The 27,853-nt window shown below is 40.1% G+C and overlaps 1 protein-coding gene across 1 annotated transcript in view; it reads left to right on the top strand.

Moving 5' to 3' along the window:
- Positions 1-71: 71 nt before the first annotated feature.
- Positions 72-27,853, top strand: part of sntb2 (syntrophin, beta 2) — a 64,963-nt gene continuing 37,181 nt past the window's right edge. Inside the window, exons 1-3 of the mRNA XM_086073073.1 lie at positions 72-984; positions 3,253-3,463; positions 22,478-22,688. Of these exons, the coding sequence (XP_085929199.1) occupies positions 237-984; positions 3,253-3,463; positions 22,478-22,688 (1,170 nt within the window). The 5' untranslated portion in view covers positions 72-236. The remainder of the gene's footprint in view (positions 985-3,252; positions 3,464-22,477; positions 22,689-27,853) is intronic.

The raw sequence follows: 27,853 nt of genomic DNA, 5'->3' as shown, positions 1-27,853 counted from the left end.
CTTTTTAACTGTGATTTTTTTTTTATGGTGGAACTCGTATAGCTTTAGTTGAACTTCACAATAAACTGGCTGGTTGGACCGTTAGGGCCAGTTCCTATTCTTGTCCTGCCCTCTTTTTTGAAGCCTGTGTGCTCTGCCTTCCCTTGTCGTATCTGAGTGGGTGTGTCAATGTGGGCCAGTGGAAGGGGTTTAGTTAGTAGTGCCTCGTAGGCATAGGGAGAAAGGAATCAAAGTTTATGACTAAAGCGATCGCATTGGTGCTGGCTAAAATGGCAGTTTGGACCAGAGCTGACAAAAACGGTCAACTAGATCTGCTACTCTGCGACCGCTGGATCCGCGTGTCCGCCGAACTCACTCGCGAAACGCTGACTTTAACTGCCGAGGTGGAGGTAAGCGCACAGCCGAGCAATCTCGGGGACCATAGCACTCCTCTGGATGACATGAGAAATGGCATGTGGAATGGAAACCAATCGGGAACTAGGTCAGAGAATCCTAGCCAGAGTCTGTCTTCTGGCCACGAACAGTTTGAGAGAGGTTGCAGCGGCACTAGCCTAGGTCGCGTGGGTGTAAATCGGGGTCCATGTGACGGCATTTACGGATTAAGCAGCCCCGAGAAGCACTCGAATAACGACACGAACTCTGATTTTGGAAGTCCTGGTTCAAGCTATGGCAGTCCCGGGTCGAGTTCTGTTTCGAGGCAGGGCGAAGTTTCCGTTAGCGTGGACGTCTGCACGGAGGCTGTGCGAAAAGTCCGAGTTGTGAAACAGGAGTCTGGCGGGCTGGGGATCAGTATCAAAGGAGGACGCGAGAATCGGATGCCGATCCTTATCTCCAAGATCTTCTCGGGGCTCGCTGCAGACCAAAGTCGTGCGCTTCGGGTCGGCGACGCTATTCTGTCAGTGAACGGTAACGACCTCCGGGAGGCTACACACGACCTGGCGGTGCAAGCCCTGAAGAAGGCAGGAAAACAAGTGACGCTGGAGGGTAAGTGCGGCCACGTTAGAGCGGGGATTTATCGAGGCCGTGTTTAGGGTGGCGTGTATGGAGGACCAAAACAGCCCAAATTAAAAATAATTAAATGGCTAAATAAATTAATATATGTGAAAATAAAAACGGATATAAAAAAATATAATACAAAAATTAAATACAAAAAATAAATACAAATGGAAATAAAAACAACAAAATATAGGCTATATATATTAGGGGTGTAAATCATCTCGATACATGGGGTGCAATCCGATACAAGGACGGCCCGATTTTAAAATTGAACAATTCGATTTGGTTTGATTCAGTATTATTATGATTCACAACTATTATTTGATTATTTGACAATACTCAATTAATCATTTGAATACCTTGTTGAATTTAAAATCCCAAATAATTAAATTTAAGATCCATATCTCAGAATTTGCACATTTGCAAATATCTGCATTTATTTTAAAACAGTGTGTGATCAGCAGTTTTGCATATGTTCTGACATGCTACAGACCAAATCAGTAACCAGGGTTTGTCCTGTGTACAAAAGACAGAGCGGCCACCTCCACTTTGTTTGCTCACCACCTCCAGCCTGAGTGACTGATAATGAATGAATGCTTTAACATGATAATAGTCATATTCTTATTGGAACTATTATTGAAACATGGAATTATTATATGTTGCCTGTAAAGAATGATAGTCAGTTGAATTTCCAGAATACATGCACGTCATGGCGCATGGTCAGAATTAGGAATGATTGATACCACTTTTTTTCCACACCGTTACGCAACTCTTGAGTTGTCACCAATACCAAATACCAATACCACTAGTAAATAAAATTCCCCTTCCATAAACGACAGATGATTTTAAATGAAGACCTATACATCCCAATATATTATTTTTCCTTAAAATTGCATGAAGTTAATGGCAACTTTGCATTCATATAATTTCAAATTTCTTGTCTCTGATCGTAAAACGGCTGCAGGACAGTGGCCGATAATCGTCACCGCCATGAGTACAGATACCTTAAAATAAGACTGGTATTGGCACCGATAGTCACCCAGGATGATACCACCTCTGCCTCAATTTGAGCCAGGAAAAACCCTGCTTTTAAAATGTTGTTTAACATGCATTAGATCTGCCAGCCTAATTTAATGAAATGATAATTTGTGATTACATAAGCAAACATGATATCAGTCACACTGTGGTCAGAGGTGAAGGGAGGGGGCTTGATGACACATTGGCTTTGCTTTAAATTAAACACAAGGTAAACTACTTTTTGAATAGATAAGTAAAACACATTTGAGTAAAAACAGTTACCTAGTGGTTAATATAGAATCTTGGCTGCAATTTTCCTTTTTTGAGTTTGCATATAAACCAGTGGTGCTCAAGTTCGGTCCTCAAGAACCCCTATCCAGCCTGTTTTCCATGTTTCCCTCCTGCAGCACAGCTGAATCTAATGATCAGCTAATCAGCAAGCTTTGCAGAAGCCTGATAACGATCCTGATCATGAATCAGGTGTGTTGGTGGAGAGAAACATGGAAAACAGGCTGGATAGGGGCTCTCGAGGACCGAACTTCCCTGATATAAACAATTTGTGATGTGGTGTCACCATTATTAATTTTTTAATAACTATACAGACAGCATTTAAACATTTATAATGTACCCTTTGCACATAATCTAACAAATAACAGCCCATTTTGAAAAACTGCTTTATTCTTACTTGCTTTACTTATTATCATTAGGTATTACAACTAATTAACAAACAAACTAAATATGGTGGACAAATGCATGGACACTGCAATTAATTTTGTTCTTGCAAATGTACCCACAATTTATTTTTGAAAAAAGAACAGCGAGTGGTGCTTTGTGCATTTTTAGCTGTTAAAGATGTTAGTGCTTTTTGTTTTTTGTTGTTTTTTACCTCTGGTGCCGTGATTAGTCAAAACAAAGGTTTGGTAGCTTTGCGCAAGTTGCCACATCACCCAATCAGCTCAAAGTATTGTACTGAATATCCTGCCTTTCCCTAGCAGGTCACATTGGAGCAGTCCCAGATTGATATTGTGGAGAACTTGTTAGAGTGGTTCACATTATCAATCTGGCTCATGCCAGGTTAACATTTGGCCATGGGCCATGGTTTTGACACATCCTCTAGTGTGTAAGTTGCGAAGTTGTTTTTTTTAAAGCAATGATTTAGTTTAATGAGTTAGCCAGACTAATGTAGTTATTATAATTTAAATGCAAGTTTATGCTTTGAACATCTCTTTTCCTCCACAGTGAAGTACATTCGTGAGGTTTCTCCGCTGTTCAAGAAGCTTTCCTTGGTGGCTGACTTGCCATGGAATGGAGTTCGACCACAGTCTCCCAACTACAATGACAGCGAGGATTCTGGATCTCCTATACACAGATCCTCCAAAGACAGGAGGGTCATGAGCTTGAAGATGTGCTTCATCAGTAGGAACCTAACCATGCCAGACCTAGAGAACAGGTCTGACATTAATGACTAATCTGTGTATTTTGTTGCTGTGATGGCATAACAAAATATAGCTGGCTAAAACTGTGCAAATCATTGTGTAACTCTCAATATCCTTATTATTACAAGCAAATGTGGTCAATAGTTGCAAATTTCATCTTGTCCAACCAGCAGTGTTGGGAATGTTACTTTTTAAAACGTAATTAGTTATAGTTACTCATTACTTGCTTAAAAAAGTAACTGAGTAGGTAATCCATTTCTTTCTTTCTTCTTGTCCTTTCGGCTTTTCCCTTCAGGGGTCGCCACAGTGAATCAGTTGCCTCCATCTCAGCCTGTCCTCTGCATCCTCTGCTCTCACACCAACTACCTTCATGTCCTCTTTAACTACATCCATAAACCTAATCTTTAGTCTTCCTCTAGACCAAACCTGCCCATCACCTCCTAATAACCTCTGTTTCCTGCACCAACATGTCCATTGAAGTCTGCATCAATGACAGCTCTCGCACTTCTAGGGATGCTCTGCATCATTTCATCAAGGTCCAACCAAAAGTTCTCCTTCTCCTCCAGCTCACATCCTACCTGTGGTGCATATCCACTGACAACATTGATCATTACACCTTCGATTCCTAGCTTCAAGACACTCACTCACACACTTCTGACACTCTTTTACCCCCAGAACATTCTTAACAAACTCCTCCTTCACGATAACTCCTACTCCATTTCTCTTCCTATCTACGCCATGATAGAATAACTTGAACCCTGCTCCTAAACTTCTAGCTTTGCTCCCTTTCTACCTGGTCTCCTGAACACACAGTTTGTCTATCTTCCTCCTCTGCATCATGTCAACCAGCTCTCTACCTCTTCCTGTCATAGTTCCAACATTCAAAGTTCCTACTCTCAGTCCTAGAGTCTTGGTGTTCCTCTTCTCTTTCTTCCTTTGAACACACCTTCCTTCTCTCCTTCTTCGACCAACAGTAGTCCAGTTTCCACCGGCACCCTGTAGGTCAACAGCACCGGTGGCGGTCGTTGTTAACCCGGGCCTCGACCGATCCGGTATGGAAGTCATATATTTGATTTGCATGTTTGATTTGGCCAAAGTTTTACGTAGGATGCCCTTCCTGACATAACCCTCTGTATTTATCCAGGCTTGGGACCAGCACAAGAAGACACTGGCTTGTGCCCCCTTGCGGCTACATTGTTAGTAATCAAATTACTTCATAATAAAAGCAACTCATTACCAGGCAAAGTAACTATTTTCACTAATTGTTTTATATTAAATAATTAGGATTGTTTAAAGTTTTTTATATTATTATTATTATTATTATTACTATATATTTTTTTATACAAGGAATTCAAATTATGTCCAGGCTATATAGGGTGTTTTTATTTTTGTGAATATTTATGTCACAGAAATGCCTCACTCCATAATGACATATCATATATAATAATAATAACAATAACTAAAGCTGCGAGCAGCTATAAAGGGCCCTCGCAGCCCGGGCCACTTTGGGGTACTTACACGTTGGAGTACTGGCACATTCGAACAACAATTTCCTTGAAAATGGCATAATAAACCTTTACATATGGATTTTTTTTTGCCAGTTGTGATGAGTGTGTAAAGCTCAATGACTTTTGGTCAATGATAAGACCCTCAAAATTAGCGTCCTTTTTAATTTTTTGGCAATGAGTTTCCACGGTTGGCATTTTTTAAAAAGTATATACGTATACAGTACATCATAGTTAGTTTTACTCCTAGCACAATATTGCTTATAGTGTCCATAGAGCGCATCAAAAGTAAATAAATAAAAAGTATATATCTATTGATAGGTGTGATGCCACTGAACATTTTGAGTGGTCGAAAGTAAAATAATATTCATAAATGACTTAGACCGCCAAAAACTTTTAATAACGTTTAGTAAAATCCAAATGAGTGCCGCCAAAAACGTTAAAGCCTTGGCCAGCTGTGCTGAAAGTATCAAGCAGATCGAGTTCGTATAATGACTATTTATGGGCACTAGATGGCAGCGATGACTCTCTTTGGACAAGATCGGGTAGGAGTCAGTAGAAGACGTAACTAGAGCGTTGAGGGGAGAATGGCTGAGGAAGCGAAAATGGCGACCGGTTGCAAGCAGCTCACGCTTGAGCATTTTTTTCAAAGACGAAAAGCATCGACTAATGCTAAAGAGCACATTGATGATGATGATAGTGACTCCGAGGTTGACGCCGAAGTTGGAAGCGTTGACGCGGCGGCTTCGATCACGTCGTAAAGCCTCACCGGCTAGCGATGCTAACGCCGGAAAACGTGGTGCACAACCGAGCACTTCTGCACAGGCGGACGGTCAATTGGACGATGAAGAGTACCCCAAGTCCAATGCATATTCATCGGAGGAGTGGGTACAGTCTGATCACGGAGAAGACACTGGTTCTGGACTACGATGCCACCATGAATGGAGTGGATAAGATGGATCAGAACATCTCTTACCACCCGGTATAGAAACTGAAGGACATGAGGAAGCCAGAAGTAACACCAGCTCACCGTATCACGATCCTGAGAGTAGACTTGATGACAACATGGCCAAACACACACTGCAGTATATACCTGCTACTCCCCGGAAAAAAAGGCCGGCAAGAAAGTGTAGGGTCTGCACGTGAAGGGGCAATCGCAGTGAAACTAATCTGTGGTGCAAATCCTGCTGCGTCCCCTTGCACGCAGGGGAGTTTTACACAATATACCACACAAAAAGAAAAACTGTGTAGTTGAAACATCCACACAATTGTAAATAGTACCACAGTTGCACACGTTTGTAAATAGTTTGCCAAATTGTTTTGTCAAATTGTTACACTGTTGAATGTAAATAAACGTATTTTGCTATCAAAAAACACTTTTTCATTGTTGGTGGTAGTGTTTTACAGATGTAAAGCACTGTTAAAGTGTTTGTGGCATCATTCATGGAAAAAAAAGGTGTCAAATTCACGAGAGTGCATGTAATAATATCGTTTCACAAAAAGCTTGATTTCTCCGTATTTTGGTCCAAAACAGAGCATTTGGGTGAAACTAACCTATTTTCTATTGTTGATTACTGAAAAACTGAATAAGGTAGAAACAAACTTTTTTTTTCCGATGAAAGATGAGAGTTCAATCTTTCATTTGGTAGTATCTGTGTTTCCATAGTCCAAACACAACATTTTCTGTGGACCTTGAAAGATCAGTCAAAATGCTTAAATCAGCTGGCACCCACATGTTCTCTTTTCTGAAAATGCTTGGCAGTCAAAGAGTTAAGATGCATGAGAAGTTTGGGATTTTTTGGAAGTTGTACAGCGGAGTTGATAAGCATTTGTGACGAAGGAAATATTAAAATCAAAATTTGATGCCCTGCCCCCGTCATTCAGTTTTTTGAAAACTCAAGATTTTTTCTCCAGTTGTTGTCCCAGGTCTTGAGATGATACATACCAAGTTTGAAGCCAATCGGATGAAAACTGTTGGCAAAGGGGTAAAAAGTATGACCACAGTGAATGTGCAAAAATGGACCAAAATTGGACATTCAAAAATTCATAACTCACTTCCTGTCCAAAAAATTCAAGTTTGGACTTGTTGAATTCACACTTCTTTCTGTTGAGTGTCAGGCCTCTTTCCTTGAGCCTCCGGAACACTGCTCTGAGGTTCTCATCATGTTTAAGTTGGTTGGATCCGTGGACAATGATGTCATCAATCATGTTTTTCACTCCCTTGAGGCCTGGAGAGTCTGGCAAATTGCATTTTGGAACACCTCTGCAGCCGATGATATGCCAAAGTTCAAGCGTTTGTCTCGCCTTAGACGAAGTTGAGTGGTGAATGTAGCGATTTACTTACTATCTGGGTGGAGCTCTAACTGGTGGTACCCTGCAGTCAGGTCAAGCTTTGAGAACACAGTGGCTCCGTTCAATTCATGAATGACATCATCCACAGTGGGTGTAATGTGGTGTTCACGTTTGATAGCAGTATTTGCTTGTCGGATGTTTGTGTAGATTCTAACTTTGTCTGGGTTTTTTGGTTTGGGTGGTGTTACAATGGGGGAGACCCATGGTGTGGGACCTGACACACTCAATTATGTCATCCGCTTCTAGTTTGTGCAGTTCATCCTCCACTTTTTTGCCTGATGTGGAATGGCACTTGTCTCTGTGTCTGGCACTTTGGCTGCACGTTTGGGTTGATGTGGAGTTTTACTTGAAAGTTTTTCAGCTTCCCAATGCCTTTGAACAGTTCAGGGTAAGTGCCGACAAGCTCATCTGCAACAGTCTTAGTAGCCGGAATGGGTAGCAGTGATGTCACGATCTTGATCAGACCTAGCTTTCTGGAAGTATTATAGCTTAGTATGGAGAAGCAATCTCCTTGAATTACAAAGAAAGTGCTCAGGGACTGCTTGTTTCCTTTTTGCACTGTTCCTTCAAACTCACCAACAACAGGGAGAGGGACTTTGGAGCACTATGGATAGATTTTTGTCATGGCTGGCGTGAGTGGTGGACGTGGTTCAAGTTTCTTATATGCTGCTTTGTTGATTATATTTGCTGTGGCTCCAGAGTCTATCAGGACTGGCACACTGAGATTATTGATTTTAACAGTGGTCTGTGGTAGCTTCGTAGTGTCCATATTCACTACAAATACATACGCATCATCACTGCTTGATGACTCAGGTCTGTCATGCTCTTCAAGTGTGTTACTTGTTAGTGCACTTGCTTTTTGTTGTCTTTATGTTGTTTTGTATCAGCACTTTTGTTTGATGACATTGTTTTGCATGGTTCTGCTTACCACATGCTCTGCAGATCTTGCCTTTGGCTGGGCAGTCTTCTTTATGTGGATATCTGCCTCCATAGTTTCTGCATTGATTGTTGGGTTTGCCTCGCTTTGTGTATTTGTCTCCATCTGAGGGCTTACTTTGAGTTTGTTGATATAATGCATTTACAGATTTACAGTGGCAGCTGCACCTTGTTCTATACCTGTAGCTTGCATCTCAGACAGCTGCAAAGTTCTTCCGTGGTGTAGAAGTCCATATAGCGTCATTTCTGGCTCTCTCAACGCTTTCCTGCGTAGCCTGGATGATGTGCAGCTTTGTATTAGTTGAGCTTTTATTTCAGAATCTGTCTGTTAACTCAGAGTTCTTTGCTAGCATTTGTAGCCTGGTGTGATAGCTGTCCAAATCTTCTCCTGGTTGCTGTACTGATTTTCTGAATATGTACACTTGATATTGTACATTCTTTGTGGGTAAAAAATACCCCATGAGCTTCTGTTTAGCATCTGCATATTTGTCTGTTTCTGCCGCCATCGTGTCATAAATATCGTGCACACGTTCACCTGCTAAGTGTAGCATGAACACTTTTAGCCTAGCATCGCAATTAATGTTCATGGCAGTGGTGTAGTTTTCAAACCGTTGTAGCCATTTTATCCAACGTGGTCCGATTGAACTGGGATCACTTTCACCATCAAATGGAGAAAGAATGACGTTATTAGCGAGCGACAGGTCCGCGGTGCTCCCGGAGCTAGCTCGTGTCCACTTAGCTTAGCTTATTTTAGCAACTCGCTCCATGTGCTCTCGAGTGCTGTCCTTTCCCTCCTTTTCCTTTTTATTCTTCCCTCGACGAACTTCCCTTCCGCACACAGGTTAGATACTCACGAGATCCCATCCTCGTCGCCTGTGTGATATTTCTTGCTTGTATGAAATATCAATGATGAGACAGACAACGATGTGCTCACAGCGGCTTATTTGTTTAATCTCCTTCCGTTGGTACGTGCACGTAACTGATTAGTTTCCAACCCAATGTAGTGTCAGACCTTCCCCAATAGGGGGTGCTAATACATAGTAGAACATCTGTGAAAGGTTGATTGGCCATACATATACAAACATTACAGCTTCCACTGACCTGTGCGTCTCGGGGTGCTACACGTGTCTGCCAATTTTCATAGCCCTCGGTCAAACGTGCAGGAATTGGTTGATATTTTTCCCACGCTAGGGGCCACTGTAGAGGCATGTTATGACAACTTCATAATATCACATTTTTCGCTGGGCCCGAGATCTGTGCAATGTTTGTTGAGTTTTTGTAAATGTTTAGGTCACCAAAAATGCGATTGTTTGCGGAGATGACGAAAGAATAATAATAATTTCTCGAAGAACAAGAGGGACCATGCAGCAGTCGCTGCCCTATATAATAAGAATTCCTTCAGGAACAATAGGGACCTTGCAAAAAGAATAATAATAATAAGAAGAAGAATTCCTTCAGGAACAATAGGGACCTCGCAGCGGTTGCTGCTCGGGCCCCAATAATAATAATTCATTACATTTGGAGTCACGATGTATGTTCTACCACTGCCAATTACTACAGCAATTAGAATAAGAATAAAAAATATCATAGCTATATGATATATGGTGATTTGTGGCACATACTGTATGCCATCTATAGGTAATTTGTAGACAGTGCTAGCCAGTCCCTCCAGGATTTCGTGGGCATTTTTTATGATTGTTGCGGACTAAAATAATCAATATTATATAAAATAAATTGCCAATGCTATGAAATGTGCAGTGCTTAATGCCATCATGGCCAAAATCATTGCCATAACTACTACTCCATTTATCTTCAGTTTATAATTGTACATATTCATGCCCTGGAGCCTTGCCTCACGACACCTCTCCACAAGGTACTGTGAGTCCGGTTGAAATCCAGTTGTTGCGTGACCTGTGTCTCGGGCTAAGGACCTCATTGGCAGTATTGTGCTGAGTAAAACTAACGATGATGTATATAGAGTGTATAATGTACACTACACAATAACTTTATGAAAAAGCCAATCAGGGCATCTCATTGTCAAAAAAAATTTCGAGGGTCTTGCCATTGACCAACACTCATTGAGCTTTGCACACTCATCACACCTGGCAAAAAAAATAAATAAATCCATATGTAAAGCTTTATTATGCTATTTTCAAAACTATTCTAATTCGAATGTGCCAGTGCCCCAAAGTGCCCCGGGCTGCGAGGGCCCTTTAAAGCTGCTCGCAGCTCTCGTTTCTATTTTTTGCAGAGAAATCTGGAATTTAGGGTGTGGAAAACACATAGCAAAAGCGTAACACCTAACAAGAGTTCCCTCAGCTCAATTGTAGAAACAAGTCAGTCTGCTGGTTCCATCAGCTTAAACCAGTAGTATCCAAACTTGGTCCTGGAGGGCCGCAGTCCTGCAGGTTTTAGATGTTTCCCTTCTCCAACACACCTGAAGCTCATCAGCAAGGTCTGCATAAGCCTGATAACGATCCTGTTCATTGAAACAGGTGCGTTGGAATAGGGAAACATCCAAAACCTGCAGGACTCCGGCTCTCCATCACCAAGTTTGAACACTACTGGCTTAAACCATTTGTCTGATGAGCTTGCTGCTATAAGGCCATTGTAGCAATAATTGACTCGCCGTAATAGCGAACGAATAAGTTAGACGTTACGAAGGGGGAGTTGTAATCCCCTCAGCAACCTCTAGGGGCACCACATTGATTTATTTAAGTTGTTTAATCTGCTAAACTTTTTCTATTTAGCTAAATTAAATAGCACTCAAATTTACATCCATCCTACCTTTTGAGGCACACACATAAGCTTTACATTTGTACACAAAGAAAAAATTACATGAATCATTTGTGTAATTCAGGTGCATACAGATTCCATTTGACAATGTTCTGTGTTATATAAACATGTAAATTGTTTGAATTAGTTATTTTAGTTATATAGTAATTTTAACAGGACCGTTACCATGCTTGGCTTATGCTGCCGCTGCTCCTTCTCGGTGCAACTGTGAAATGGAGGCACGGTGGTGAGGTCCATCATTTGACACAGAAGTGCTGCCACATTAGTTGACTTACACACAGTAGTAGCTACAAACAGACACTGGCAGATCTTGACAACAACAAGGCAAGAATAACCAAATACGATCTGGTACATGTATTTGGATGTTTTTAAATGTACTTTTAAGACTCATCATACTGATCCCTAAAATCCCAATTTGCTGTATATTTGTGTCGCTCACTACGTAAAAAAAAAAGTGAAAGCAATCTTGTCAGGTTACAATAAACACAGAACACAAGTACACTTTCATCACATGATAGAAGAAAGAACATTGAGAGGAAAAGAATGAGTTTATGTGAATTTCAGGGGACTTAAATCAAATTGTGTAATCTCGTCTTCTTGATGGACCACTTTCTAAACATTTACGTTTGTTACTTTAATTGATTCGGCTTATTTTACTCATTCAAGTGTAGCGATAATGGGTTACCGCATAAATGCTATTTTTAGATTGCAAGGTCACGTGACTTCAGCAGCTTGAACCAGAAGGAGGTAAAAATGAAGCCAGCTCATTGACGAGCAATGCAAGTGGTGCCGAGTAAACAAAGCTGTTATGGAACTTGCAGAAACTACTCCAGACATTACGACCATCCACATATGAAGGATGGACTCTTTATTCGTTTCCCGAAGCCAAAACTTTAGAGGGATAAATGTGAACGTGGATCAACTTGTGCGGATGTCTAAAAAAGCTGTTTACTGCCTGCGAAGTGAGCCTTTCACCTTCATATGTAGTAAACATTTTGTTGGAGCCATGCATGCATGCTACTACGATGACAATCATGCTCTTGCCGGCCACTGCCATCAGTCACCGTTAGGTGCACCACATTTGATTTTAAAACAAACAAATAAAAATCTCAAATACTCAAAATCTGAAATGCCCAATGCAACCCGTGGTCAAATGTTATCCGACCTGCTGCCTCTATCATAAAATTAATGACATGTGGCCCTATAGCACAATCTTTTAGAAAAACTGCATGATTAATTGCGTGTGAAAAAAACCCAATATGCGCGCACCCGACCTAGCTGTCTCTCTCGCTTGCTTCCTTTGTTACGTTAACGCTAATTGCCCACGGTCACGGTGTGGGACAGACACACACATGCATCTCCTTCCCCTGCTGCTTCACCCCAGCCAGGTAACTGTTATGAATCCAGTGAAATTGTATTGTTTGTTTGCCCTCTATTCCCTACCTATAATATTTTGTATTTTGTAGCATGTCTCATACAGCACAAACAAATGAGCATAAATTAGCCGATATTAGCCACCTAGTTTAAAATTCTATATGTCCTTGTGTAATTCTGTACATTTTTAAAATTGTAAAAAACAACAACTTGACCCCAGTCCCCACAAATATATGCATTGTTATTTAATTTATTACTGCTAAATTGTGTTACAATGACTCCTTTGCACAACGTTGAATGCTTTTATTTTGTTAAGTTCAATTGTAAAATGACATAACTGCATGACAAACTAGGGCCGGTTATAAGCAGGCTTATCTGAGGGGCATCATATGTACACATCATGCGCCAGAAATCTTTTCCTCCCTGTGCTTATAGTAACACTTTTTTGATTAAATTGGGGTGTTAGCTATGTGTCCAGCCCCGAGGCAGAGAAGTGGATTGCACTTAGTCAGGCCTCTACTTTTCAGACCTGTCCAATTAAGCTCTTGCTGGTACAGCTCTGAAGGTCACTGAGGCACACAAACCCCTTGACCACAATAAGGTGGCAATCCCTCAAGGGGGAAAACTTAAAAATAAAAATATAATATCCTTCATATAGATTTTATCAACCAACAACAATGCATATATAACTGGATTTTTACAAAACTGAAAGGTATTTTTATGAATAGCCTAAAAAAATATATACATCTCAAACTAATTTATAAAACACAACAGATACATACATTTTTTTCATTTTTTGGCTTTTTTATTTATTTTATTTTTTATTTTTTTTTATACAGTTTAACAGTTCAAAAATCTCCTTTCTCACCACGCCCCTTTCATTTCTCTCACTCTATCATTTCCTTTGGCTCACGCCTCTCCATTCATCTTTCATTTCTCTCACTCTTCTCCACTCCTCTTTTCTCTCCACTAATAAAATACAATAAATAAAAAATAAATTGCAACATGCTCGAAAAATCCCTGAAGAAATATAATAATAATAATAATAATCATAATGTGGCGGCACGGTGAATGAGTGGTTAGCACGTCCGCCTCCCAGTGCAGAGGACATGAGATCAAGTCCGGGCTTCGGACTCCTAGGTGGAGGTTGCATGTTCTCCCCATGCCAGTGTGGGTTTTCTCCGGGTACTCCGGTTTCCTCCCACATTCCAACACTCTAAATTGTCCCTAGGTGTGCTTGTGAGTGTGGATGGTTCTTCGTCTCTGTGTGCCCTGCGATTGGCTGGAAACCAGTTCAGGGTGTACCCCGCCTACTGCCCGAAGCCAGCTGGGATAGGCTCCAGCAACCCTTGTGAGGACTAAGCGGTTAAGAAAATGGATGAATGGATAATAAAGCAATGCTATGGAACATAAAACAATATATACTGTATATTCCTGCAGTTAACTATTTATCAATCTGGGGTTTTCACCCAGTTTAGAACTGGCATTAACATTAACAAGTGTTAAGTGTAATCTAAAACTTGAGTTTTCTAGCCATCAAGAAACCCCCACCGAAAAAAACCCAATGACATCATCCTACGAAATGTTGTACAATTGTTTTATTGATGCTGATGGCTCTGAGAGACACTCCTGTCACATAGTGGACCTCAACTACGTTTTCTAATAAGATTAATAATAACACACTGGAAATTATTTAAACATCTATATCTAGCTTACGAAATGTCATGCCAAAGTATGTTAGAAGTTATTTAACTTAACTCGTAAGTCCACATCAGCCAGATATCTGTGTTGTCTAGCGTTGGTTGCCTATGGGTAAAATAGAGTCCCATCACATGCCTCAATTCTAATAGTTGCGCGTCCAGCAAAACTAAATACCAAATGAAATACATTCAAGTTTTGTAGTTGAGCAAAATATTAGCAAGAGGCTAAAAAAATTGCAGATAGCTGACTGTCACTCACATAATGCACTCATAGAAATTGGCCTACCTTTTCTGTTTCTCCTTTCCTTTTTCTAAACTGGACAACTGATGGCTTATTTTCAGTTGTACTTTTGGTCCATTATCTTCATTTAATTAGGTCTCGACATCATAGCCTGCTAACACCGTCTGTTTACCGTTCACAATCAACCGGAGTCACGTGACGTAAACAAGTTTGTCTATCCCTCGCCCCCTCCCCCTCTGCAGTCGCAAATTGACCCCCGTTCCCTCCTCCCACTTGCCTTTGCAGCAAGTTGACGTTACAATGGGGGGCGCAACCGCACCTACTCCACATCTCAACACGGAAATGTGCGGTAGTAGAAAAGTAGCGATTTAGTTTTTTGTTTTGTATTTTCTTGTTTTTTGTTTTAGGGCGCACGTGCGCCCTCACATCAACTGCGCCCTGGGCGGTCGCCCACATTGCCCATAGCAAAAACCGCTGCTGCGTGTATATTAAAAATGTGATTTCTCAACTTCTGATTTGAGGGGGCAAGACATTTATTTGAGGGAGCGGAGCCTCTTCTTGCCCCTGCATGTAGCCGACCATGACGAAGTAGACACGATTTATGAATGATTTACACATGAATGGATTGTCTGTCTATGTGCTACCGACAAGCAGTAATGACAATCGATTCATATGTAAGTCAGTGCGTGCTGTCGTGTCGCGCCATGAGTGACGTCATGCAGCCGACAAACTCGGCCTTCGGAGGACCCAGCCTTGTGAATTTGGACACAAGCTGAGTCTAGTGACAGATGACACTCCCAGTCCCAATCTACACTTGCTTCTCTGCTTCTGCAACACGATCCTTGCGTGATACTGCCTGATTTTATACTTGCTGGCCGTTTGTTTTAAATAACATTGCAGTCAAGCCTAAGCCTTCAGTCCGAAGCTGCTCGATACCCTCCTGTACACTCTTGCATAAAAAAAAGCTTATGACGTATCAATACGTCATATGTACTGAAAGAGTTAACGAGCTATTTTCTGGAGTTGCTGAATAAAATACGCCACACATCAAAGTGGCTTGGTGTCACTCTAAGTGACAAGACGGCATCCATTTGGCTCTTGGCTCTCACGGGGTTGAGAGTGGACACCTGTTGGAGAGCTGTAGCAACCTAGCTATGTGCTAATCGCTAACACTGGCGCACCGAGTGCCTTCTTTATTTAATTTTTTTATTTTTTCCTTTTTTTTAAGAGCTCAGTATTGTTCATTGGTAATTTTACAGATTTGACATGTCATCATCATTGCTATTTTTTATTTTTTATTTTTTTTGTATGTGAATATGTGTGCGTGCGTGTGAGTGTTTACTCATTAGTTCACCTAAAACCTATTAAAAATCCCATACCGTTCACCTAAACCGAATACTTCAGAGTCGTGAGGTTGTCAGGGGACCCGAGGAAGGATCAAAGAAAAGAAAGGAAAGTGAAATCCAGCACCGACCAGACATTACCTACTACCCACCGGGTTACCAACCAGAGTCTTTCACCAACCCCAGAAACATCTAAATTCCAACAAATTAGGGAGACCTCAAGAGACCAAAGGAAGACTGAGGAAAGGAAGGAAGGATAGTTGAAGCAGAGTGAGATCCACAGACATCAGCCTCCACCGATTCAACGACCAGAGGAAGAAGCAGATTGTGTTTGAATTTCGATAGATGCTGGTATGGTGGATCTGGCATGCATGAAAACCTCCACCAAAGAGGGGAACCAGCAGGGAAAGGCCCCGGTCGTCACACCAGCGTTCTTAGTGAAAGCTAACCCTGTTACTGAGTTCGCCAGCTCGCCAACTGGCGAACTCTACCCCTACACCGTGAATGTGACCCCACTCAGTGTATATACAAGTGTGTGTGTGTGTGTGTGTGTGTGTGTGTGTGTGTGTGTGTGTGTGTGTGTGTGTGTGTGTGTGTGTGTGTGTGTGTGTGTGGGGGTGTGTGTGTGTGTGTGTGTGTGTGTGTGTGTGTGTGTGTGTGTGTGTGTGTGTGTGTGTGGTGCAGAGGGAAATGATATCCCCCCCGCTCCGATCCACCGGCCTCCCAGACATGTCAGTGAGTGTATGTGGTGCATAAAAAAAAAAAAATAGGAAGGGCACGGTGGCGCGGCGGGGACACGGATGGGGGACCGCAGCACTGCTTAATACTGCGGTCTGCCCCAACCGAGCCCACCCACCCCGAACCGCGTCACCAGACCCGGAGCGACGGACCGCGCCGGGGCGGCGCCGCGACGGACCGCGCCGAGGTGGTGCTGCCCCGGACACCAGGGAGAGCACCGCAACGCAGCACCGCAACGCAGCACCCCCCAAGAGACCCAGGGAACAGCCAAGACGAAGCCGCCACCCAGCAGCCAACAGAGGGGCAGAGCCGTCCACGCTCAGCCAGGGGGGACAGCACCTATAGAATTAACCCACTGGCATGCAGTCAATCCGAATATTAACCCTTAGTGCCCATTGGAGGTGAATCTTGAGGAGTTAGTGACTGTAAGGTGTCGTTTGATCGATCCTGCTGGCAGCAACTGGGTTCCTGACTATAAAAACACAACCATTAGTTCCAAATTGCCAAATACAGAAACAGCAATGTAAGTTATCGCGATGTGGTGGCTCTCGCTAACAGGCAGAATTAAGTAACCAGATTTAGGTTAAAATATTCTATATACGTAGACCATGTTTCTATAAATTTTTGATATTTGGTTTTTATTTGAGGCAGATATTTTTTCCATTAAAATGTGATTTATGAGGAGGTTAGACCATTGGTCGATATTCAGAGTTTGTTTATTTTTCCAGTTAACAAGAATTGTTTTTTTTTTGCGATAGTAAGGGCTACAAGTGTAGATTGAAATTGTTTACGTGGTAAATCAGTTGTTGTTAGGTCACCTAGCAAACACAAGTTTGGAGATAAAGGTATCCTACAGTCCAAGATAGCGGAAAGTTTTTCTAAGACTAAGAAGAAAGCCCGCAGTGCTCCACTTGGGCTTTTGTAATTTGTAGTGCCTTCCACCAGGCAGTCAGGGTGGTGGAAATCATTGGGTTTTTAAAACAATTGTGTCGCTTAATCGATGTTGTACTGAAGAGTAAATCTAGAAGTCTGAGGTTATTAAAATCCTTCTGTTCTAGTTCCAGCCAACAGTTAGTATCTCTGTTGGGTTGTGCCCATAGAATGATATATTGTATCTGGTTAGCTATATAGTAGTGCATACATTTTGGTGCTTCTAGACCTCCTTTGGATTTACTTTTCTGAAGAGTAGATAGACTAATCTTTGCTTTTTTTTTTTATTCCAGTAAAATTTTGTAACAGCCGAGTCCAACAACTGGAACCAGTTAGCTGTAGATTTAAATGGAATCATTGAGGAAAAAATAGTTTATTTTGGGTAAAATTTTCATTTTAATGGTGGCTATTCATCCCATTAGAGAAATAGGAAGATTATTCCAGCGCTCCAAGTCACTATAAATGCTATCCAGAAGTGGAGTAAAATTTAAATGAATTAAATCAGTTAATTTAGGTGAGAGAAGTATTTTAAATTACCTATAGGAAATGAGTAATGTCGGTCCTGGCTTGCAGGGTTCCATGAATTTTCTGTAATAGGTTGTCCAGTTAATAGAATAATCTGATAAATGTGAGAATTTAGTTATTAAGTTAAATAATTCCCCTAACGAAATAGCAGGCTTTTCTAAATAAAGTAAAATATCATCGGCATATAGATTAATTTTGTGTTCTGTTACCCCAGTGAATTCTTTGAATCCTTCTTTCCTGGCGTATAGCTAATGCAAATGGCTCAATAAATATTGCAAATAATAAAGGGGACAGTGGGCATCCCTGTCTTGTGCCTCTTTGTAGAGTAAAACTCTGAGATGTAATCCCATTAGTAGTAACTGTAGCTTTAGGAGAATCATATAATACTGACACCCAGTGAATAAATGACTTACCAAAGCCAAATGTATTTAAAACAGCAAAGAGGAAGGACCAGTTAACTTTGTCGAAAGCTTTTTCTGCATCCAATGATATAATAACTGCCTTTTCATCATGCCGCTGTGACATGCTAATAAGGTTAAAGAGCCTCCTAATATTATTAGTAGAGTGACGACCTTTAACAAAGCCTGTTTGGTCGCTATGAATGATTGTCGAGATTACTGTTTCTAGTCTAGATGCGAAAGCCTTGGTGATAATTTTAATATCAGTGTTAATTCGTGAAATCGGACGGTAACTTGATGGAAGGGTGGGGTCTTTTTCTGGCTTTAATAAAAGTTTAATTGCTGCTGTATTCATGTCTGAGCATATGTAACCATTAGTTTTAGTTTCTGTTACTACTCTTAAGAATAGTGGAGCAAGCATTAACCAAAAGTGCTTAAAAAATACCATCCGGGCCAGGTGCTCTGCCATTAGGCATATTATCTAGAGCACTGTACAGCTCGTTTATAGTAAGTGGCGCATCTAACATATCTTTATATTCAGTAGTTAATTGAGGTATATTTAAGCTACTGAGGAATGCCTCAATATGCTCAGGGTTAGGCTTGTTAGTTCCTGAGTAGAGGTTGCGATAATAGTTATAAAAAATTTGATTCATTTCTTCTGGTGATTGTGTGCATTCACCAGTTGTCCCTTTAATAGCCGTTATAAGAGATTTTTCCCGATTGCGTTGAAGTTGGTTTGCAAGAAATTTACCTGATTTGTTATTACATTCAAAGTTGTTGTACCTCAATTGTTGTATTATAAACTCTGTCTTTTTAGATAGCATATCGTCTAACTGTATTTTTGTATTTTGTAAGTCAGTCCATATTTGGTTATTTGGGTTTATTGCATACTCATCCGTCAGTTGTTTAATTTTATCTTCCAAGTCTTTTTCTAATTTTTGATCCTGTTTCTTTTTATAAGATGAATATGATATAATTTTACCTCTAATTACCGCTTTCCCAGCTTCCCAGAGAAGAGATGGAGATAAGTCTGGAGAGTCATTTATTTCCAAAAAGTCTGCCCACTTCTTCTTCTTATTTTGTCAAACTCTGCGTCGTTTAGCAGTGAGATGTTAAAACGCCATGTCGGGGGTGGTTTAAAGGTATAATGAACTTGTAGGGTAAGGGAGACTGGTGCATGGTTGCTAATAATAATAGGATGTATTTTTGTAAGTTTTAACAGCAATAGAGTTATTTGTTAGAAAAAAATTAATTCTTGAAAAAGACCGGTGCACAGCGGAAAAGAAGGTAAATTCCTTCTTAGTTGGGTTTTACTTTAGGAGATTGTAATCACCTTATACATGTTGTATTATTAGAATGATCTATTAATGGATTTAAGACTGTGTTAAAGTCTCCTCCAATAATAAGAGTAGAGTTTGCTGCTAACTCAAACAGCTGAGAGAAAAAATCATGAAAAAGGCCGGATCATCATTATTAGGGGCATATAAATTACCAAATGTATATATTTTATTAAATATAGTCACCTGAATAATAATGTATCGGCGCTCTGGGTCTGTTATTGTATTATTTAGAGTAAAGAATAAATTCTTATGTATGAGTATACAGACTCCTCTTTGTCTACTGTTATAAGGGGCAGAGTACGCTTGACTGAAATTCTTATCAATAAGTAATTTTTCTTCAGATTTTTGTAGGTGGGTTTCTTGTAGGAGGCAAATATCTGCTTTTAATTTTAAGAGATGGTCTAAAATTGTTATTCTTTTTGCCTGTGAGCGAGCGCCAAAAACATTCTAGGAAACCAGAACTAATTTATGCATACAAACAATATAAACTCAGTCCTTTGTATATATCTGTATAGGCTATTTGTTAATATTGGCATGATATAGGATAGAATCAAAGTGGTTAGGTGGTTTTTGTGATTTGTGTGAATTGAGAGGTGACGTGTAAGTGAATATAACAGTGAAAAAATGGGGAGGGAGGTGAAAGTGAAGGAAATTAGCGGGGAATTAAACATATAACAATACACCAATAACTGGTAACCAAAGCGATATTTTTTGTTTAAATATATTCTGGATATAGTTATGTATTAATATTATATTTGTAATATAGCCTAAACATAATGAGTATTCATATTTTAGGTTTTATAACCACAAATACAGTATATGTATATATCTAATAATCAAACAAAGTTTAGTTCCACCAATGCCAATTAGAACAGCCAGGGAGTGGAGTTGGGGTTCCGGAATAGTTGGCCGTCGATGTATAGCTTATCAACGACTATCGTAGTCCGTTTACCCTCCTGCCTATTTTGTCTCATTATAGGAAACCGTACCTTTCGCCGCTCATTAAACTCTCTCGGGAATTGGTCATTCATTCCGAAAGAGGTCCCTTTAAGATCCCGTTCTTTACTTTTAACAAATTATTTCTGTTTAAAATGCTCAAACTTAGCGATGCCCCTAAGGGCTCCAAGCCGATGTACCCGGTGAAAAGAGATATTATTTACCGTCTCCTGAGGGATTTTTAACAACGTCGTCATATTTTTTTTTTATCTCAACCTCTGGATTGTCAGAGATATTCTCGGATATGGCTGAGAATATTAAATTCTCCCTCATGCTACGGGATTGGACATCCAAAACTGTTTCTTTTAGCGTTTTATTCTCCTTTTTAATAGTTTCCAACTCGGCTGAAACAGCCGCGAGTGATGAGCGTAACTCGGCATTATCTCTTTGGAGGTCACTTACCTGTTGGCCGACGAATTCCAAGCTTACCTTTAATTCTTTAACGTCCTCGCGGATGAGGCAGAGGACATCTAGTTTTTTATTTATGGACTCCAGCATACTGACTGAAACGTCCGTAGTGGTTAGATCGTCCGTGTCCGTCGCTGAGTCATTTTTTCTCTTCTTCGAAGGTTTCTCGAAGGAAGGATCCTCCATCGCGCAGCTGTAAAAATATAAGTCGATGAAACGTACAAGGTCCTCCACGCTGGGTGGTATTCCAAATCTGCCGGATGAAAGAGAGAAGAGAAAAGCCAAGATATATGGTGGTTAAATTCAGATTTGGTTTAGCATAATAGAGCTTGTTCTATCTTGGGTATTCCCGGTCTCGCTGTCGGTCTCGCGATAGTCACAGCATCTCACGATAGCAGCCTCTCGCCCTTTTCTGCCCCTAAACATTGTGTGTCTTAGCTCCAGTGCAGTACAGTGCATTTCTATTGGGTAATTCTGACGTGAACGTTTCTGCTGCGTCGCGACTGGAATTCCCTTAGTAGAGGTTTTCCAAATAAGGGGCGGTCGTTAATCGAGCGTTAAAAAGATTTTGTGCCGTTAAAGGCACTTTAAGTTAACGCAATAATTTTGACACCCCTAAATAAGATTAGAATTCAAGACAGCAGAGAAAACATTCAAATTTTATTATAAATAAAGTAGCATTAAGTCTAGCCACCGAAGAAACGCATTGTAAACCCTATGTAAAAGCATGTTTACTTACCTTCATAATTGTGAAAGTAACTACAGGCATGCAGTTGAAATCCTTTTGTCCCTTCTTGGAAGATGACATGGAGGACTTCGCTTGAATGATACGACTTACGCACTTCAATGAATAGGGAGATCACACAAGGATTGAGTGGAAAACACACCAATTTTAATGGAAGTGAATGGCACTGGAAGTTACCTGGAAGTGACACGTAGGAGCAACCCATCTCAGCAACGCTGGTGACATCAAACACTCCGTCTAAGGCAATGTGCATTGAAAAAAAGTAACATGCTCATTACTTAACTTATTTTCATGAGCTTGACTTTCTTGTCAACGCCCAAAGCGTGTGCTATCAGTACAGAAAATGCATTTTTTATCATTTGGTGAGGAAGAAGCAGTTTGGAAAATGGGTGGATAGATGGAGGGTTTTATTGACGTCCACGAACATGTAATGTGGCTTGACTTCACCCGTGCATCATATCTATTCAAATCTATGATGACGGTAAAGCCACTGTGTTCCTAGAAAACATTGTGTGGCACAATATGTTTTAATGAATGAAATTATAAGGATGTTAATCGTTGTTGTCATATTTGTTTGTTTGTGTCATCCTTACATGCCTTTAGTTCCTGACCGAAAAACCACCACAAGCATAGTTTTGCAGATACAGTTGAAGGGTTCCGCCTGACGACAGCAAATATATTTTCCCTTTTTACTTTTTCAGACTGTTGGAGCTCCATTCTCCCGATGGGCAGCACATAGTGGTACTTCGCTGTAAAGATGCCCCCACTGCCAATTCCTGGTTCACTGCCATCCACACCAACATTGCTGCCCTACTCCCACAGACTCTGGCTCACATCAATGCTTACCTGGGGGCCTCCTCCTCGGCCTCCACACAGCCTCACCTGAAACACATCGGGTGGTTGGCCGAACAGGTATTTAAAGTACAAAACAAAAGTTCCATAAAATTTTACACACGGCTGATCTTGAATGTTTACCACAGAGGAGGATCGTGTGAGAATAATGCACAATAGTGAAGAAATTTACAGTTGTAAACAGTCATTAACTCATTTGCTCACAAAAACGTATAAATACGTTCTATTTTAAATATTGCCATGGTGCCAAAACCATATTTATAGGTTGTTTTTTTAAAATGTTTATTTATTGCTGTCAAAGTTAAAGCATTAATTGATCTAAAAAAAATAGCGCATTAATCATGAATTAACGCAGATTAATCGCACTATTAATTTTGACCATAGATTATCCCTTAGCGTGACAGCGGATGGCTACGTTTAAGGTAGCACAGGTTGTGTTTGAGCAATAAACAGAATTTCATGCATTAAAGTAAAGCATTTAACGAATATTTGCGTATCACATTTAGAATATTTGTTCATGTCAAACTACCAGGGTCATTTTTTTTCCATTTTAAATCATGCAAGTAATTAACTGATTAGAAAAAGAGGAGGATGAGCGTGTGCAGTGGATCAAAACATGTTGAAGACGTCCTCATAACATTAAATGTTAAAATAATTAACACATAACGGTGCTCTTCAAATTAGGCGGGAAAAAAATGTTGATAAAAAAGCCTTTTTTATTTTATTATTATCGTGATTAATCAAAATTTTAAAATGTGATTAATCTGATTAAAAAATTTAATCGTTTGACAGCTCTAGTTTTTTTATGCTAGAGCATACAGAAGGCTTTGATGCAGCTTCTGACTTGAAGAGGTCGCTTAAAGCAATGTTAGTTATTACAAAAAACGGCCAGTGGGTGGCAGCAGAGTATAAGAGATCAGGCAAGGCCATGTTACAACAAGTTCTTTCTCCCAGTGTTTTCAACAGGTTTGTAAATAATGATGAAACTTAGCTATATTCTAATGTTAATTGCTGCAAAACGGAAACAGATACAAATGTACTTTTTTTCCTGATGAACGAAGAGACGCTAATCTTTCTTTTGGTAGGTACCATGTTTTATAGCCATAGAACACAATATTCTGTGGGCCTTGCAAAATCTGTCAAAATCCAGTAATACAGCCAGGAGTGAAGGAGGTTGCTTCAGTGAAAATGGCTGGGAGTGAATGAGTTAATACAGCTAAAACTTTTTGTGTGGTGAATTGCCAACAATGAATGGCTGAATCCGAAGCTCAGCAGCTACATGCTACAAACACTCAAAGGAACGAGCACGCAGAACGTTGTTACGGCAGATTGATTGACAGGATCGAGAAACAATCATTAAGATGATCCACCTGGAAGATGCAGCAACAAAAAATCCTTGAAACACCTTTAATGGAATACTGTTTATAAAATGAAGAGGCAGGATAGAGACCGATTCATTCTTCTTCACCTGTCATACACGGCAGCTAGAGCGACAACACTTCCTAATCCTCAATCATCTGATTAACACTAACCAATCAGAAGCCAGCATACTTTAGGTAAATGCAAGTGAATGACAGAGAGCAGTAGATTTGACACATCAACTTAGCTACGTGTACAAAAATTACCAAAATGTATGAATGTGAAAAAATAATTCTAAACATTAATGTACAAGTAAATATATATTGTAACAAATCAACTTAAATGCTTGCTCCTCAGGATGTGTGGACCTTTGCAAAGCGAGGCGTCTTTGTCGCTGGCCGTACCCAACGCTTCAAAGAGTCAATGCTTAACATGATTAATCGCTGCTAAAGCAATTACTATCTCCTTATTTGAAAACCTAACCCAAAAGTATTGGCACAAACATCCAAGTAGTACGCTACATGTATTTTTTTCTCGCAAATCTGCCACTTTTTAAACTTGCAAATTTGCCACTTTATAAAGTCGCAAATTTGCGATTATTTTTCTCTGAATATTGTCCCCACCCGCTAAAAAAATATACATATATATATATTTATTTATACATGGCCCTTATACGCCGTCGTATTTTCTGCAACTCACTCGCGTCACGTCCTATTTTTTGACAGGGAAACCTCCGGGGGTAGTCGTGCAGCCGTGCTAGTCGATAGTTAAAACGGAATAACCAAAGCTAGCAAGCGCCGCACGGCCTCGCCGAGCTGCTTTTCTCATACTTCTGGCTGGACAGAAGCCAGCATTTGCTCTGGCTGCTATGGCTGCATGAGAGGCTGAGGTGATGTGGAGGTGATAATGTTTTTTCATCATAGGAGCTCACATTATGTCAATAAAATCCCAAATAATGTGACATTCGCTATTATATTTTCACAGATTGAGGTGGACAAGAGTAGGAATGTGCATAATACATGTTTTGGTATCGATTGGTCACTGTTTTCAGACACTAGGTGACAATAGAACATGACTAAACAAGCCAGGAAACACAATTACGATGCTTGCCTCTATCCCTCTTGTGACGTTGACAGCGTGAGAGAGTAAGCCCTGGAAGCAGAGCGCAGTTCGAGGCGTGCTGCAACGTCGGGTGGACCTAAACGTTTGACTACGGTCATACGGATTTTCGAACTCGAAGCGCTTCCTTTCTTTCTTTGTTGTTAAACCCATACCTAACCAAAACCCTAACCCTACCACATCCTGATGACAGTATTTTTTTAATACTTTATTGAACAACAAAAATTAAAAACTGACTGAAACCCAAATACTAACCTCAACCATTCAGGGATGCGCCATCTGCTGGGGACATGTGTAGTACTGAACTTTGGCCTCTTCCTCAAACCGTTTCAGTTGCTCCACCCCGGCTGACTGAGGGTTGAGTGTTTGTAATTTCCGATGCTCCATAATGTGCTTAAAAAAACAAAACAACTTTACGTCATAAGACAACGCATCATTAAATCTACAAATTGTGTTGGAAAAAAATGGTTTAAACCATTTTTGAAAAATCCGTGTGGGCAGAGTCAAACGTTTAAGTCCACCCGACGTTGAAGCACACCTCGAATTGCACTCTGCATCCAGGGATACTTGGGGTCAGATTGGGGCGGTGGGGCAAAATGTGTGAAATGTAGAAACGCGTTGTATCACTACTGAGTTTTTAAGGGGGGTGAATTTTATTGCTGACATTTTTACATAGAGACCTTTCATATAAATTGCCATGTTCATCTCAATCAAGCGTCCCTTCAATGATGGTAAAGAATAACAAATAAAATAGTCACATTTTAGACATCTCTTGGATGTAGTGTAGTGATTATTGTCCTACGTAAAGAGCATAATTAATTATTTGCAAGCTCGAAGAATAGCTCCTGGATTACCCTCGGCTCCACATGTCAAATCAAAGGAAATACTTATAGTTTTGATAACTAAATGTATATGATCTGTCATTCAAGGACGTACCTCTCAATTGGTCTTTTCTGTAATGGTTACTCATGTAGAATTTGTTTGCAATTATAGAGGCTAATTTCTGATTCAAAATACACTCAGTACACATTCCACTTCTTTATATGTGCATAATTTTTTTTCTAAACCACTGGTTCTCAACCTCTTTGAGTACCCCTATCCAGCCTGTTTTCCATGTCTCCCTCAGCCAATACACATGATGATCGTTATCAGGCTTCATGCCAAGCTTGCTGATTAGTTGATCGTTTGAAACACCTGTGATGGCTGTGGGAGACATGGAAAACAGGCTGGATAGGGGTACTTCAGAACCGCTGTTGAGAACCACTGTTCTAAACTAAAGGGAATGTGGACAGGTACAGCAAGGGAGAGTAAACTATGAAAAGAAAAGCTAATAACTTAATAAAATAAAATAAATGATAAATAAATGATCTAAGCAAGTGACTGATAACTTTCTAGAAGAACAAAATTAGGACTCATTTTGGCTGCCCTAACAACCAAATCCTAACCTACTGTATTATGCACCAATTTTTAACAAATTTGGTAAACATTCACTTGTTGGATTTAGCGTTTTGAAATGATGGTTTTCCAAATGATTTGGGGTTTGTAAAGTTTGCCCTGGTCTGAGGCAGTCATGCAGTTGTTTGCATGAAGTGGGAGGGGTGGTGTCAGGTCAGGTCATCGAAGTAGCAGTAAGCTACATGGTGTACTGACTGACTGTTGTCTTTCTATTGTATCACCGGTTGGTCATACAGTAAACAAACAGGAATTTTTTAATCCCATGGGAGTAATTTGTGTCACAGCATTTGGGTTATCTTTGTCTGTTTATATTTTGATTGGTAATCTTAACCATTTAACTCATTCACTCCCAGCCATTTTCACTGAAGCAACCCCCTTTGCTCCCGGCTGCTTTACTGAATTTTGAATGATTTTGCAAGGCTCACAGAATATTGTGTTCTATGGCTATAAAAACATGGAACCTACCAAAAGAAAGATTAGCGTCTCTTAGTTCATCAGGAAAAAAAGTATATTTGTATCTGTTTCCGTTTTGCAGCAATTAACATTAGAATATAGCTAAGGTTCATCATTATTTACATTTACAGAGAAAAAACTTGTTGCAACATGGCCTTGCCTGATCTCTTATACTCTGCTGCCACCCACTGGCCGTTTTTTGTAATAACTACCATTGCTTTAAGCGACCTCTTCAAGTCAGAAGCTGCATCAAAGCCTTCTGTATGCTCTAGCATAAAAAAACTAGAGCTGTCAAACGATAAAAAAATGTAATCAGATTAATCACATCTTAGAATTTTGATTAATCACGATTAATCGCCTACTAAAAAAGGCTTTTTTATACAAAAAAAAAATCCCGCCTAATTTGAAGAGCACCGGTTATGTGTTAATTATTTTGACATTTAATGTTATGAGGACGTCTTCAACATGTTTTGATCCACTGCACACGCTCATCCTCCTCTTTTTCTAATCAGTTAATTACTTGCATGATTTAGAATGGAAAAAAAATGACCCCGGTAGTTTGACATGAACAAATATTCTAAATGTGTAATAACTACCATTGCTTTAAGGGACATCTTCAGGTCAGAGGCTGCATCAAATTAGCTGCATAACCAAACTAGAGCTGTCAAACGATTAAATTTTTAATCACGATTAATCGCTTAATTAAAAGGCTTTTTTCCCCCAAAAATTGCTGCCAAATTTAAAGAGCACCTGTTATGTGTTAAAAAAAAATTACATTTAATGTTATTAGGACATCTTCAAAAAATGTATCCACTGCACATGCTCTTCTTACTCTTTTT

Source organism: Leptonotus elevatus, chromosome 4, assembly GCF_054856555.1.
Source record: "Leptonotus elevatus isolate MCC_2025b chromosome 4, RoL_Lele_1.0, whole genome shotgun sequence".
Taxonomy (NCBI): domain Eukaryota; kingdom Metazoa; phylum Chordata; class Actinopteri; order Syngnathiformes; family Syngnathidae; genus Leptonotus; species Leptonotus elevatus.
The sequence above is the reverse complement of the archived record's forward strand: the minus strand, read 5'-3'. Positions and strand labels throughout refer to the sequence as shown.